Raw genomic sequence first — 12,631 nt, 5'->3', positions numbered from 1 at the left:
ATGTAATAGTTACTATAATGTTTCAGTTATATAAATATAAATATATACATACATATATATATATATATATATATATATATATATAGAGAGAGAGAGAGAGAGAGAGAGAGAGACTAAAAATTTCAGTTTATTGAAAAGTGTGGGCTTTTGTACACCGTCTTTTCACATTAAAATTTAAAAATATTTTTGACTGCTCTGCAGTGCCCTTTCTGCTTCAGTCCTGAGCCAGTAAGCTAACTGGTTATCTTTAGCTAGCTGACCGGACACCGGGCTGACCACAGCCTCACCATGGCCCAGAATTTGTGGCTTGTGTGTGGGTGAAACTGAAATGATGGCTGAAACATGACAAATGGAATTTAGCTTATGAAGAGCAGAGATTGATTTAAATGTAACTTTTCATTTAAATGCCAGATCTACTGCTTCGGATTCCACTTACAGATGTTCCCAAATTTGGAAGCGAGTGTCTGTGAGTGTTCAAGACAGGACTCCCCAGGCCCCGGGGGCAGTGTGTTTAGGGTGCTGACCGTGGTGGATGCTGGGAGTGGCCTCCGGGGACAGCGAGGTGGTTACTGCAACAGCCCCTGTTGTTGGAGGGAGACCTCAGGTCTCCCCATGTCCTCAGTATTATTTTCTATTTTATCTTTCAAGCCTCTCATGAAAGATTTGACATTTTTGTTACATTTTCAGACTTTAAACATACACAAGACATTATTTTGGTCAGTTCTTTATGAATAAGTATTTTGGTTCATGTTTGAAAAATTACTAAAAGGCATTTTAGCTTCAGCTATCGTGCAAAATGCATAAAAATAACCTACACATGAAGGGAGTCCAGTAACAAAGAGGTAAAAGGAAAAAAAGCACATGCGCCACCAATAGGAGGTAGGCAGGCTGCCTGATTAGCTTCAGCCTCTCGTTTTAGTTGAGAATTAGCAGACCCTGTATGTCTGACTCCAATGAGCGCTAGCTGCTTCATGGCCAGCCAGCAGCGAGGCTCCCTGTGAGGGACACCCCCGCACAGGCCCTGTGGGCCACAGGCAGTGTCACCCTGCATTCCTTTCCCCTCCCTCCCTCTCCCCCAGACGTCCCAGCCTGGACCTCGGTGCTGGCCCAGCCCCAGCTGAGCTCTGCTGCTTTTCCTGGCTTTGGTCCTGATTGAGGATCTTCTCCCCTAACTACTCCTGCCAACTTCCTAATCCCCTTCTGGGCTGCTGACTGTCTGTGCATCGAGGAGGGATGAAACAAGGTGTGACAGGGAGGGAGCAGTCCAGGCCGGAGTATATACGTTTATTTTAAGAAGAGAGTGAGAGAGAGCCACACAGCATCTCCCTTCTCCACTGCAGTCCATGGGGCCACATAGACTCCTTCCTGACTGCCAGTCACGTGAGCAGGGCCCCCTCCCTCTGAGACTCACTCAAAATGATGCTGGGTAGGAGGCCTGGGGATGGGAACACTGTGCTTAAAGCTCGCACCCGGACTCACTCCTAGCTCTCCAGGCACTGGCTCCACTCCGTTCCGGGAGGAGCGGCCTGCCTGCCAGCCCACGTGCAGAGCAGAGCCTTGAGAGGCTCCCTGGGCGTGGCAGGGCGCTGGGCAGTGGGACAGACGGACATGCGACTCGGACAGCGGGGAGCTCAGAAGCAGGGCAAGAGTGGGTAGATCCACACCTCACAACGTCCACACTTAGCAAGGGCCCTCGCCGGGAAAGCCTCCTGAGACCTCATCGTTTCTCACAGTTGGGTTGGGGGATATTTTCATATGTTTTCCTGTAGAACCAAGAGGGCCAAGACTGTGACAGGAGTAAGAGAGACATGACTTAACAGGGAAAAGTGCTAACACTCGAGGTCAACAAGAGACAGCAATGCGACCAAAACGAGTGGACGGCGTTGAATGCTTGTCTTGGAACGAGAGTGAAAATGATGTCATTTTAGTGTTGTGTTCAGTTTGAACACCCCTTCTCACGCCCCTTCAGAAAACATAACGGGGGCATCCCCTGGTCCCTGCACAGCGCTGGGCACGAAGGAAGGTCCACGTTAAACAGAGCGGGAAGGGGAAGACGACAGGAAGGATGAGAAGATGGTAGGTAGCTTTGTGTTGTGAGCTTTATCAAGTAGGAACCAAAACACGTGGTCGCAGTCTTCTAGGGCCTCCCATCAAACTCGGAATTCTGCTCAGACTGCGTCCTCCAGGCCATGAGGCCTTGCGTGATCATGCCCACCCCCCACCCTCTGACTTCACTTCTCGTGCCCCTGCCCCCTGGGTCAGGCTGCAGCCACAGTGACCTTGCTGCTGTTCTAACACAAGGTGTTGCAGCTTCGCACCGCTGCCGTCTGAGCTGCGCAGTGCTGTGCCCGGAGCCTCTCCTGTGCTTTGCGGGAGGGTTCACAGCACCGCTGGCCTCTCCTCCCCGGAGTTCAGCACCAACACCTACCCCCACTCCAGTGTGACACCAAAAATGGCCCCTGGTGGCGAAGTGGCCCCTGCTGGGGAACCTCTGCCAGGCCATTTCTCCTCATGGTTTTCGCCCCGGCCATTCCCTCTGCGGAGGTCCCCCTTCTGTGCCTGATTCTGCTTGCCATTCAGATCTCAGCATAAAAACGTCACTCTCAGAAAGGGTAGCGCCCAGTGCAGAGCAGCCACTCAGGTGATCTTGGCCTTTTTAAATAAGCACTTTTACTCTCTCACATGTGTGAGCGTGTGTGTCTATGCATGTGTGTGTCTATGCATGCATGCGTGTGTGTGACCCGCCTTCCCCACTACCACGTCTGCCGGGGTGTCATATATTCCCGTCCCTGGAACACAGCCTGACACACAGCACAAGCTCCCGTGAACATCGCTGGGCGGGGAAAAGAAAGCAGGTTGGCACTGCAGTGCGTGAAGCCGGCGGGTGTCTGCTGCTGTTGATAACACACCGAGGAGTGGAAGACCCGGGCGGAGCCCGGTTCCTCTCTGTCAGGCCAACGTCAGACTCACAGAGGTGTGAGCACCTTTGCTGGGTGCAAGTTTTTTTAAGGCAAAGAATAGGAGCCACATTGGGATTGTAAGAGAAAAACTGATTATCCTTCCAGAAATGGGAAAGTTGGAGTCAAAGCAGAGAAGATGGAGGGCAGATGATGTCCATGTTACTTGCCCAAGAGTAAGTGTAACCGGACGCTTCCTCTCCTTTCTGAGAGTCAGTCTTCTCTCCTGCACTGTCCTCGCGTTCTCTCAAACTCTTGCATGAATGAAGCCGCCTCCAGGGCCGGCGAAGGTCTTGAATTGGTCTTCCCGCACGTGCAGTCAGGGCTCTGCCATTCTCAAGAGGGACTATCGCTTCTCCTTAGAATGATGGCAAGAACCCCCTAGGGTTCTGGGAGTGCTGAGCACAACAGAACAGTGAGGTGGGGTAGAATGCAATGATTTTCTCTCTTACCATCATTTCCCATAATATATCTAAATATCAATGCCCTTAAAAATGACTATTTAGACTAATAAGTTACCTCTTTCTGGTTCAATTTCAGACCCAAAATTATGTATTTTAAACAAAGTGACTTTAAAGCCCACGTAAGGTATTTTAACGAAGCCTGGAGGTGCTCTGAGCACCAGGATTGATCTGGCTGCTCCCCAGCGGGGCGGGCTCTGGGTTTTCTCTCTCGGCGCTGCTGAGCAGCCTCCTGGGTTAACTCTAATTTGCTCACTGACATGTTCATAGAGCCATTGCCTACTGCCTGTCAGTGTTCACTTTATCTTTATAAACCTTTCATAACAATGGTAAGGCTGCACTGGTTCACATGCAGAGCGTGCTCCTGAGCTCTGGGCTGGCTATCTGCCTACGATGGCACCACAGTGGAAGACCAGTGCCCTCCCAGTGCCCATGGCGCCACCCGTGACTCCAGGAGATTGAAGCCTTCCTCTAGTCAGTCTTCACCGCGTGGGAAATAGAGAATATTATTGGGAATATTAATCTCATTGGAAACATTCACGTTCCGATCATTGTAATCTAGCATGAGCCGTGAAATCCTTAAGTCACGCCTCAGATATTCTGGTCAACATGTTAAAGAAGGAAAAGAAGAAAGCGCAAGATGCCCTCCATGCATCTGGCGCGGATAGAAACGAATCTAGACGCGCACAGAACTCACCCCTCCCCGCAGGGAACCCGGAGGGCCCAAGGACATTGCTGCCCTCAGCTCCCACACAGGCCCAAGATGCCACCACTTTTGGGCACAGATCCAGTTTGCTCCAGAAAAAAACAGGTCAGTGATGTTTATTTATAAATATAGATTATAGAACCTGATATAGAATATCATAAATTGCACATCAATATAACAAGTAGAAATAGTGTAAGCAATTATCACTTTATCATTACCCTCATCATTGTAATTCTTACTTTTATTATTACTAATATTTGTTGTGGCTGATAACCTTTCCCTTGAACACTTGGAAGAATCTGAAGTATGGAATGTACTAGAACAAAGGTTTAAATGCTTCCCTTTCGACAACATCAGTTGACATTTTCTGTGTAAACATTTTCTGTGTAAATGTTTGTTGGGATGGTGCCCTGACATGCAAGGTTTCCTAAAGGATTTGGCTTAGGAATAATTCGAGCCTGGTCTCACCCAGAAAGAGATTGTTTCGTTTATAAAGACAAAATTGAGAAGCCTGGGTATATAGATTGTGACATTATATCCCTTTATCACCTTTTGAATTAAATTTATTGGAGTATCATTGGTTCATAACATACATAGTTTTCAGGGATGCAAGGTTATAATTTGACATCTGTGTACTCTACCACGTGCTCCCACCTGAAGTCTAGGTTCCGGCCGTTACCATATATTTGAACCTTTTTACCTTTTAATTCCAAATCTTCTTGCTTTGAATATTTTTTTTTAGTAAAAGTGTAGGTAGGATAAATTCAAAGTCATAGGAAACCAAAAATGCTGTTTTAGCATTTATTGTAGTGGCTGTAGAGAGGGAGGGGCGTTATTCCTGTGACTGCTCCAGCTGGCACACCTGTACTCTATGATGGGTAACAGCGGGCTGGAAAAGTAAGCAGCCCTCTGGGTGGGTGAATTTATCCATTCATTCATCTCCTAGAGGCCCAATACACAGTAGGGGCCATCGGGGGCAGGCCAGCTGGGCAAGGGGCTACGGGAGGTTGGCCAGCTGGCCCCACTCTGGATTGGGGTCAGGGTGCCCGCTCAGGGGTGGGGCCAGCCAGGGTGAGGGGCCGTGGGCATTCTAGTTGTTCTGCTATTGGTTCAATTTGCATATCACCCTTTTGTTATATAGGATTATTTATTCCTTTATTCCTTCAACACCTATTTATTGAGTACACAATTTGTTCTAGGTACTGTGCTAATTATTATTATTATAACTAAAGCATACATAGCCCTTGTATGTATCAGGGGCTATTCAAAGTTCTCTACCTGAATTAAATTGCTTAACCCTTACCTAAGTTCTTGTTTTACTCCATATTACAAGCGAGGGAGCACATGGGCAAACACCGTCTCTGACCTCAGAATGCCTTGAACAATGAGCTACAAAGCACGCCTCTCTGTTACTGAGGGAGCACACACCAGGACCCAGGCTCCAGTTAACCCCAGACATATCCAAAAGGGACGTTGTGGAGGGGAGTGTGGGAAAGGAATGTTGCAAGCAGAACAATCACTTGGGTAGTTTTCAGGGCCTTTGTGGGAGAAAGGAGCGTTTAGGAAGCGAGAGGCCAGGATGGTTGGCATTGCGGAGTGAGAGGCTGGGAAGAACAGATTGGCAGAGGACACAAAGTTTGCACATGCAATGAGAAGGCCGTTATCCTTGTCCAGTGTGAAGAATGGGATGAAGAGAGAGGTGGGGGATCAGAAGCCTTTAGGAAGTGGAGTAAAAGGGCCTGGTGTCTTTATAAAGGATACTAGAGGCCTGATGCATGAAGATTCATGCAAGAGTGGGCCTTCCTTCCCCTGGCTGCGGCACCGCCTTTGCTTCAGCTGGAGCCACCTTTCTGCCTTCCCATGCTGCCCAGAACATCCACCCCACCCCTCACCACTCAGCGCCTGCATATGCAAATTAACCCACCATCTTTGTTGGGTTAATTTTCATACTCACTCTTGATTGGCTGGTGGGCATCATGAAGGTAGGTCAATATGCATCTTTCTTCTTTATTAGTGTAGATGTGTGTGTCTGGGAGTGGGTAGGGTGATATTGGCCCCCTGGTGTTTAGGGGGCTGGGGAGGCTCTCCATGGAGAGGGAGAAGTGGGCCTCTCAGCACTGCAGCGAGAGGCACTGTTGCACAGGAACATAATCTTGGCGTGTCTGCCAACATGAAAGGTCCCAATGAGTTCCCACATAAGAACCCCAGGCTCATGAGGGAAGGAACTCTGTCTACTGGCCTTTTCCAAAGATGCACAGCATGTGCCGTGCAGACATGGCCTCGGATGTCGCTGCCCAACCCCTTGCCGTGTGCACCAGGCCCTCTCTATTTCTGTTTTCTCTTGGCCACACCATCTCTCTTCTCATAATTCTCCCCCACAGCAGCTCATAATCTCTCTCCTAACTCATAATTACAGTCAACTCTCAGTCACTCTTTTCTTCTCTCGATACTGCCATCGGGAAAGACTATAGTTTTGTTTGGAGAATGAGTTAAGTTTACTTGAATAGAAAATCACTGAAAAAATAATGGAAATTGTTTGTAAAGTCCAAGTACAAATGAGGTAAAAGAGTTTTGGCACAAAGCCTTGCAGTTGAAAGGGTTTTTGAGTTGTTTTAACTGTCACTGGATACAGTCCTAGCAATAACTTTGAGGAGGAGCAGGCTCACAAATGGGTTGATAATGATCTAAGCCGTGGAGGAGGGATTGCTGGGGGATTGATTTTATTTTTTGGCAAAACTACAGGTGGGATGAAAATTGCTGTGGATGGGCCCATGCCGCAAGGCAACAGGTAATGGGATAGCTTGTGGCAATGTTTAAGGTCCTCGGAGCTGATTCGGCTTTTATTAGAGCGTTATTTTATACAAGCAGCTTGTGTACTCTAAACCAGATTCAAAAACGCATTAACATGCTGCTTGGAAAGTATTTCTGCCGTATGTAGGTGTTGTCCGTTTCCATTCACCATCCCCGGGGCTGTCTTTAATGTGGAAAGCAAGTATGTTTGGCCATCTTGTACTCTGAGACCTTGTGAAATTGTCTCCCCTTTTTGGTGACCCCCTTCTTCCACTTACCCCCACTTTATGCTGAAAATGACTCCTTTCAAGCTTCTCCTGTTGAAAGAACGTGAAACCGAATTCATGGTTCCCTGGAGAATCGTGGTCATTGCGCAGCCTCGGCGGCGGAGGAGGAGGGGCGGGGCGCTGGGCTTTTGTTGTTGTTTTGGAGGTTAAAGGTCTGTTTGGGTTTTATTGAAATAATAGGAGGGGTTGTTCAGCTTTCCAGTTTGAAAGAGCCATATTGTTCTCTTTAAAATAGCAGGAGTTTTATAGTTTGTTTGGGTGCGAGTTTTTTGTTTGGGTTGGGTTTTTTTCTTTTCTAGTTTTTTGTTGTTTGGGGTTGGGTTTGTTTGGATTTTTTTTTTTTTTTTCTGTTTCAGTTCTCTGACTGTAAGCTCCAAATAGTCACCAGGAGCCCTCAGGATTCTGCAGCCCCTCCTCCACCCCGCCCTTCAACTCTTTAAGATGGTAGCAGAGCCCACTCATCAAGGTGATGTCACTGGCATTTTACTAGTAAAAGGTGAATTGAAAGCCAAAGCCACAGCTCCGGGCTCCTTTCTCTTACTCCGGGGGCATTTATTCACTCTCCAGGAGGACGTTCACAGGAGGCCCAAGGGCCCAGCTGCAGGGGGTGCCGAGGTGAACTGAGGAATGCTCTCTGGCTCTGCACCCTTACACTTAAGTAAAGGAGGCTGGCTCCGTACAAAGAGCAGAAATTAAAGCAGCAAGTGCTATAAGCAGGGACTAGAAGTAGTGCTATGGGAATTCAGCGGAGAAGAGATCAATTTCAATGAGTAGATCGGGGAAAGCATTCCAGAGCCAGTGACATGGAAGTTAGGTTTCAAAAGATTGGCAGGATTGGGTATTCAAAGATGGAGGGAAGAAGGGGCTCAACAGTCTAGGTTTGAAGAATGTTATGAACAAAGGTTTGGGAACAGGACACAGAAAAATGTGTAGAGTTGGCAGGGATATTTGTTTAGCTGAGGCCTTGGAGATATACAGGAAGTCAGGAGAAATAAGGCTAAAAAAATGAGGGGGACATTGTTAGAACGGTTGCTTCAGGGAACAGGAGTTGAGGAATGGATGGGAACCCCCTTTTAACTCGATGCTTCGTATTGTTGTGATTGCCTGCATGTCTTCATTGGGTAAGTAGGGACACATTATGGAAACCCGTGAATGCCAGTCCAGGGAATTTTCTTCATTTGGTTGCAAGGAAACCACCGAAGCAGAACGGGCTTGGCGATGGCTGTGCTCTGGGAGGTGTTTCTGGAAGAAATCTTCAGGGTGCATTGGAGACGAGTAACTGGCTCCTGGAGACTTGAGCAAATGGCTCAGGAAATACCATAATAGTCCAAGTCGGGAACGATGGAAACAGAAGAGGCGAGGAGCCCAGAGCAGTTCCAGTGGCATAAAGGGCGGCTCTGTTTCTCCTTCCTGGCTGTGGGTTCTCCTGGCGCTGAGGGTGCAGCTGCAGGCAGAGAGCAGGCGCGGGGCTCTCGGATGCTGTTTCGGACCTGGGGCCAGCTCCTTGGGTTTGCTTACTCTTGCTCAAAGGATTGCTCTCTAGACCAGAGCTACTGCTATCAAGGCTTAATATGCCCAACCCTCCACTAAGGTAAAGAGAAAAACTCAGAACTTGGTGGAGACAAAACTCACCCATAAAACAACCGGATGAAAAGAAAGATGACAGTTTCTAAGATCCTTCTCAGCTTGCTTTGTGTTAGGCCGCAGGCGCAATTGTCGCCTCCTGCATTTCAAAGCTCTCATGACCCATGCCACCCTCTTTTTGGGAACTGACCACACTTCCATCTTTGCATTTTCCCATAAGCGCAGTTCAGGAGATGGTCAGTAAACGGATCGCTGCCTCCTCTGCAGCTCTCTGGCCAGTCTCACTTCTGAAGAGCACAGTACTGGCCAGTTAGCCAAGCTTCACTCCCAGTGCTACCTCTTTGCATCCCTCCTATGTGGAGTGTCTATAGAGTAGATGAACGGTTGCTTCAGGGAACGGGAGTTGAGGAATGGATGGGAACCCCCTTTTAACTCTATGAATAAATGATGAGAGAGAGAGAGAGAGAGAGAGAGAGAGAGAGAGAGAGAGAGAGAGAGAGAATGAGAGAACAGATCTCTGCTTTTAAGTCCAAAATCAAGGCTCACACCCATTTCTAAATATTTGTTTTATCTGGTTCTCTTTGTGATTCCAATAAGGTCTTTAAACTTAAAAAGTGAACAAATGGAAATTGATGTGTTTTCTAAAAGACAGTGGCATTGCCTTAGCTGGAATTCAACTTCAGACATTTAGATTCAGCAGACATCCATGAGCACCCATGCGCCTTACCTACCTTGCTCTTTATCTATTTTTTTTTCTTTCTTTTTTTTGTTTAAAGAGAGAGGAAGAGGTGTTGAGGAGGAGAGAGAAAGAGAGAGAGAGAGAGAGAGAGAGAGAGAGAGAGAGAGAGAGAGAGAGATGTGAGAGAGACACATCAATTGGTTGCCTCCCGCACATGCCCTGACTGGGGCCAGGGATTGAACCTGAAACCGAGGTGTGTATTCTTGACCTGGAATCAAACCAGCAACCCTTCAGGGCACAGACGGATGCTCTAACCACTGAGCAATGCCAGCTCTCTATCTATTTTGTAAGTCACCATCATGAGTACCTCAGGAATTTTTAACGTAGTGGGGAGATAGATAGATAAAGCTGTCTTTTGTGTAATGAATGCTCAAGAAAAGGGCCTGGATAGATGAAAGTTCCTGCAAAACCATTGCCCATTCAGCCATCAATTCCAGACTCTTGGGGAAAACAGTAAGGACAGAGAAGACAGATTCCAAATGTGAGAGGATTCAGAGTAGAGTATCAAAGAGACAAAAGGTAGCTTGGCAAAATGGACACCTATTCCCTATGGGCACTGAAATTGCGTGTTAAAATGCTTGCTTAGATATATAAGGGAAAGCCATGAACCCGGAGCCCAAAGAAAGATCTGCTAGTGACAGTGAGGAAATGGAAGAGGAAGACATGGCCCGATAGAATGAACCTGAATGGGGACAAGGTTTCATGTATTGTGTTGTTTGCTTGTGTGTTTATTTCCGTCAGCATGAATGAGTTTTGTTCTAGAATCACAGAAGAAGGCAGAGAAGCTACATCCCCGTTCCCCCACCCTGTAACAGGAAGAATCGTCTTGTGGGATAAGGCCATATTTCTTACCTTGTCCTGAAATTTAGAATGAAAGGCTACGTTTTTATTTAGTTACGTCCATAAAGTAGATTGGATATCGTCTGCACGGGCAAATTAATTCTGCAAATAGGAATGAGATCCCCAAACCTCCTTTCAAACATAGCTGGGAGAGGCACTCCACGCAGGTCTGGTCGAGCACCCTTACCAAACAGTTAGGGAAGACCAACTGCCCAAAGCCATCCACTCACATGGCGCAGAACAGTGAATGAGGCTGTGAAGGGGATAGAGGGTCATGAATATGAACACTGGGTTGGAACGCAGGGAGCTTTATTTTATTAAACATTGCATTCACAAATTAATTCTTCAGTTGATTATTTTTAACTCAGGCTTCATTTTCCTCTGTAAAGGTAGGTAGGGCTCCCTAGGAAGCACAGCCTGAGCTAAATGTTTATGAGGAAGGGCCCGGGACCACACCTGTGGGGTGAGAGCAGCAGTTGGCAGAGGGAGAAGCTGAGCTGTGCTGCAGCTGAGAGAGCTCCGGGCTCTGGAGCCGAGCGGGCCTTTCAGAATCCCCCCCTTGAGGCCAGGGGACAGGGCCTCTCTCCCTCGTGACCATCAGTCGTTGGATGTGGGCCTCCCCTGGCAGGAGGCACGGCTGTCAATGAGGCAGTTTTTTCAGCTGATAAAACCCCTAAATAGGGTTGACAACTGAGGACTTCCTGTTAATGTGCCCCAGCAGCTGGAGGAATGAGTGTTTCATTTTTTCCCCTTAAATTTTATTTATCTCACCTCTTCCACCGACCTGTGGTCATCACCCGTCTGCTCTCTGTGTCCATTAGCTTGTGTTTTGTTTGTTAGAATCCACGCATGAGAGAGATCATAGGATATTTCTCTTTCTCTTTCTGACTTATTTCACTTAGCATAATGCCCTCAGGGTCCATCCATGTTGTTACAAATGGCAAGATTTCATTCTGCTTTATGGCTGAGTAATATCCCATTGTGTCCGTGTGTCTTGTGCTTGTATCAATTTCTTTACCCATTTGTCCATCAATGGGCACTCAGGTTATTTCCATGTCTCGGTTATTGTAAGGAATGCTGCAGTGAACAGGGGACGCATATCTCTTTCTGAGTTAGCGTTCGTTTTCATTGGATAAAAACCTACAAGGGGAATTGCTGGATCACTAGGCAGTTCTAGTTTCCATTTTTTGAGGAACCTGCTTCTCCTGCTGTCCACGGTAGCTGCACCGTTACATCCCCACCAACAGTGCACGGGGTTTCCTTTTTCTCGTCCTCACCAACACTTCTATATCTTCTCTTTTTAAATAATAGCCATTCTGATAGAGGTGAGGTGATATTGCATGGTGATTTTGATTTGCATTTCCCGGATGATGAATAATGTTGAGCATCTTTTCATGTATCTGTTGGCCATCTGTATATTTTCTTTGGAAAATGTCTATTCAAATCTGCTCATTTTTCAGTTGGATTATTTGGATTTTTGTCATTGAGTTGTACAAGTACTTTATGTATTTTGGATATTAGCACTTCAGATATATGATTTGAAAACATTTTCTCGCACTCAGTAGGCTGCCTTTTCACTTCATTGATGGTTTTCTTTGCTTTTTAGTTTGATGTAGTCCCACTGGTTTATTTCTGCTTTTTTTGCTTTTGCTTTGGGTGTTAGATTCAATAAATCATTCCCCAGACCTATGTCCTGGAGCTTACTGCTTACATTTTCTTCTAGGAGTTTTATTATTTCAGGTCTTATGTTCAAGTCTTTAATCCATTCTGAGTTAGTTTTTTTTTATATATGGTATAAAATAATAGTTGAGTTTTATTTATTCTTATGTGGCTACCCAGTTTTTCTAACTCCATTTATTGATATACTATCTTTCCCCCATTGTATATGCTTGGCCCCTTTGTTGTAAGTTAATTGACCACATATGCATGGATTTATTTGGGGGCTCTCAATTCTGTTCCACTGATCTATGTATCTATTTTTAATGCTGTGCAGTAATGTTTGTAATATAGTTTGAAACCAGGGAATGAGATGCCTCCATATTTGTTCTTTTTTCTCAAGATTGCTTTGGCTACTTGAGTTTTTTTTTTCTGGTTCGATAAAAACATTTCAGGATTATTCTATTAATTTAAAAAATGCATTGTGATATCTTTCCATTTATCTGTGTCTTCGTCAATTTCTTTTACTAATGTTTTATAGAAATATACAGATCTTTCACCTCCTGGGTTAAATTTATTCCTAGGTTTGTTTTTTTTGTTTTATTGAAGTT

General features: G+C 46.2%; 1 protein-coding gene across 1 annotated transcript in view; it reads left to right on the top strand.

Moving 5' to 3' along the window:
* Nucleotides 1–12,631, top strand: part of KIF6 (kinesin family member 6) — a 380,047-nt gene that overhangs the window by 192,895 nt on the left and 174,521 nt on the right. The window contains exon 13 of the mRNA XM_081094290.1: nt 4,014–4,229. Within this exon, the coding sequence (XP_080950416.1) occupies nt 4,014–4,229 (216 nt within the window). The remainder of the gene's footprint in view (nt 1–4,013; nt 4,230–12,631) is intronic.

The sequence above is a fragment of the Myotis nattereri genome, assembly GCF_964212035.1.
Source record: "Myotis nattereri genome assembly, chromosome: 6".
Classification (NCBI taxonomy): Eukaryota; Metazoa; Chordata; class Mammalia; order Chiroptera; family Vespertilionidae; genus Myotis; species Myotis nattereri.
The sequence above is the reverse complement of the archived record's forward strand: the minus strand, read 5'-3'. Positions and strand labels throughout refer to the sequence as shown.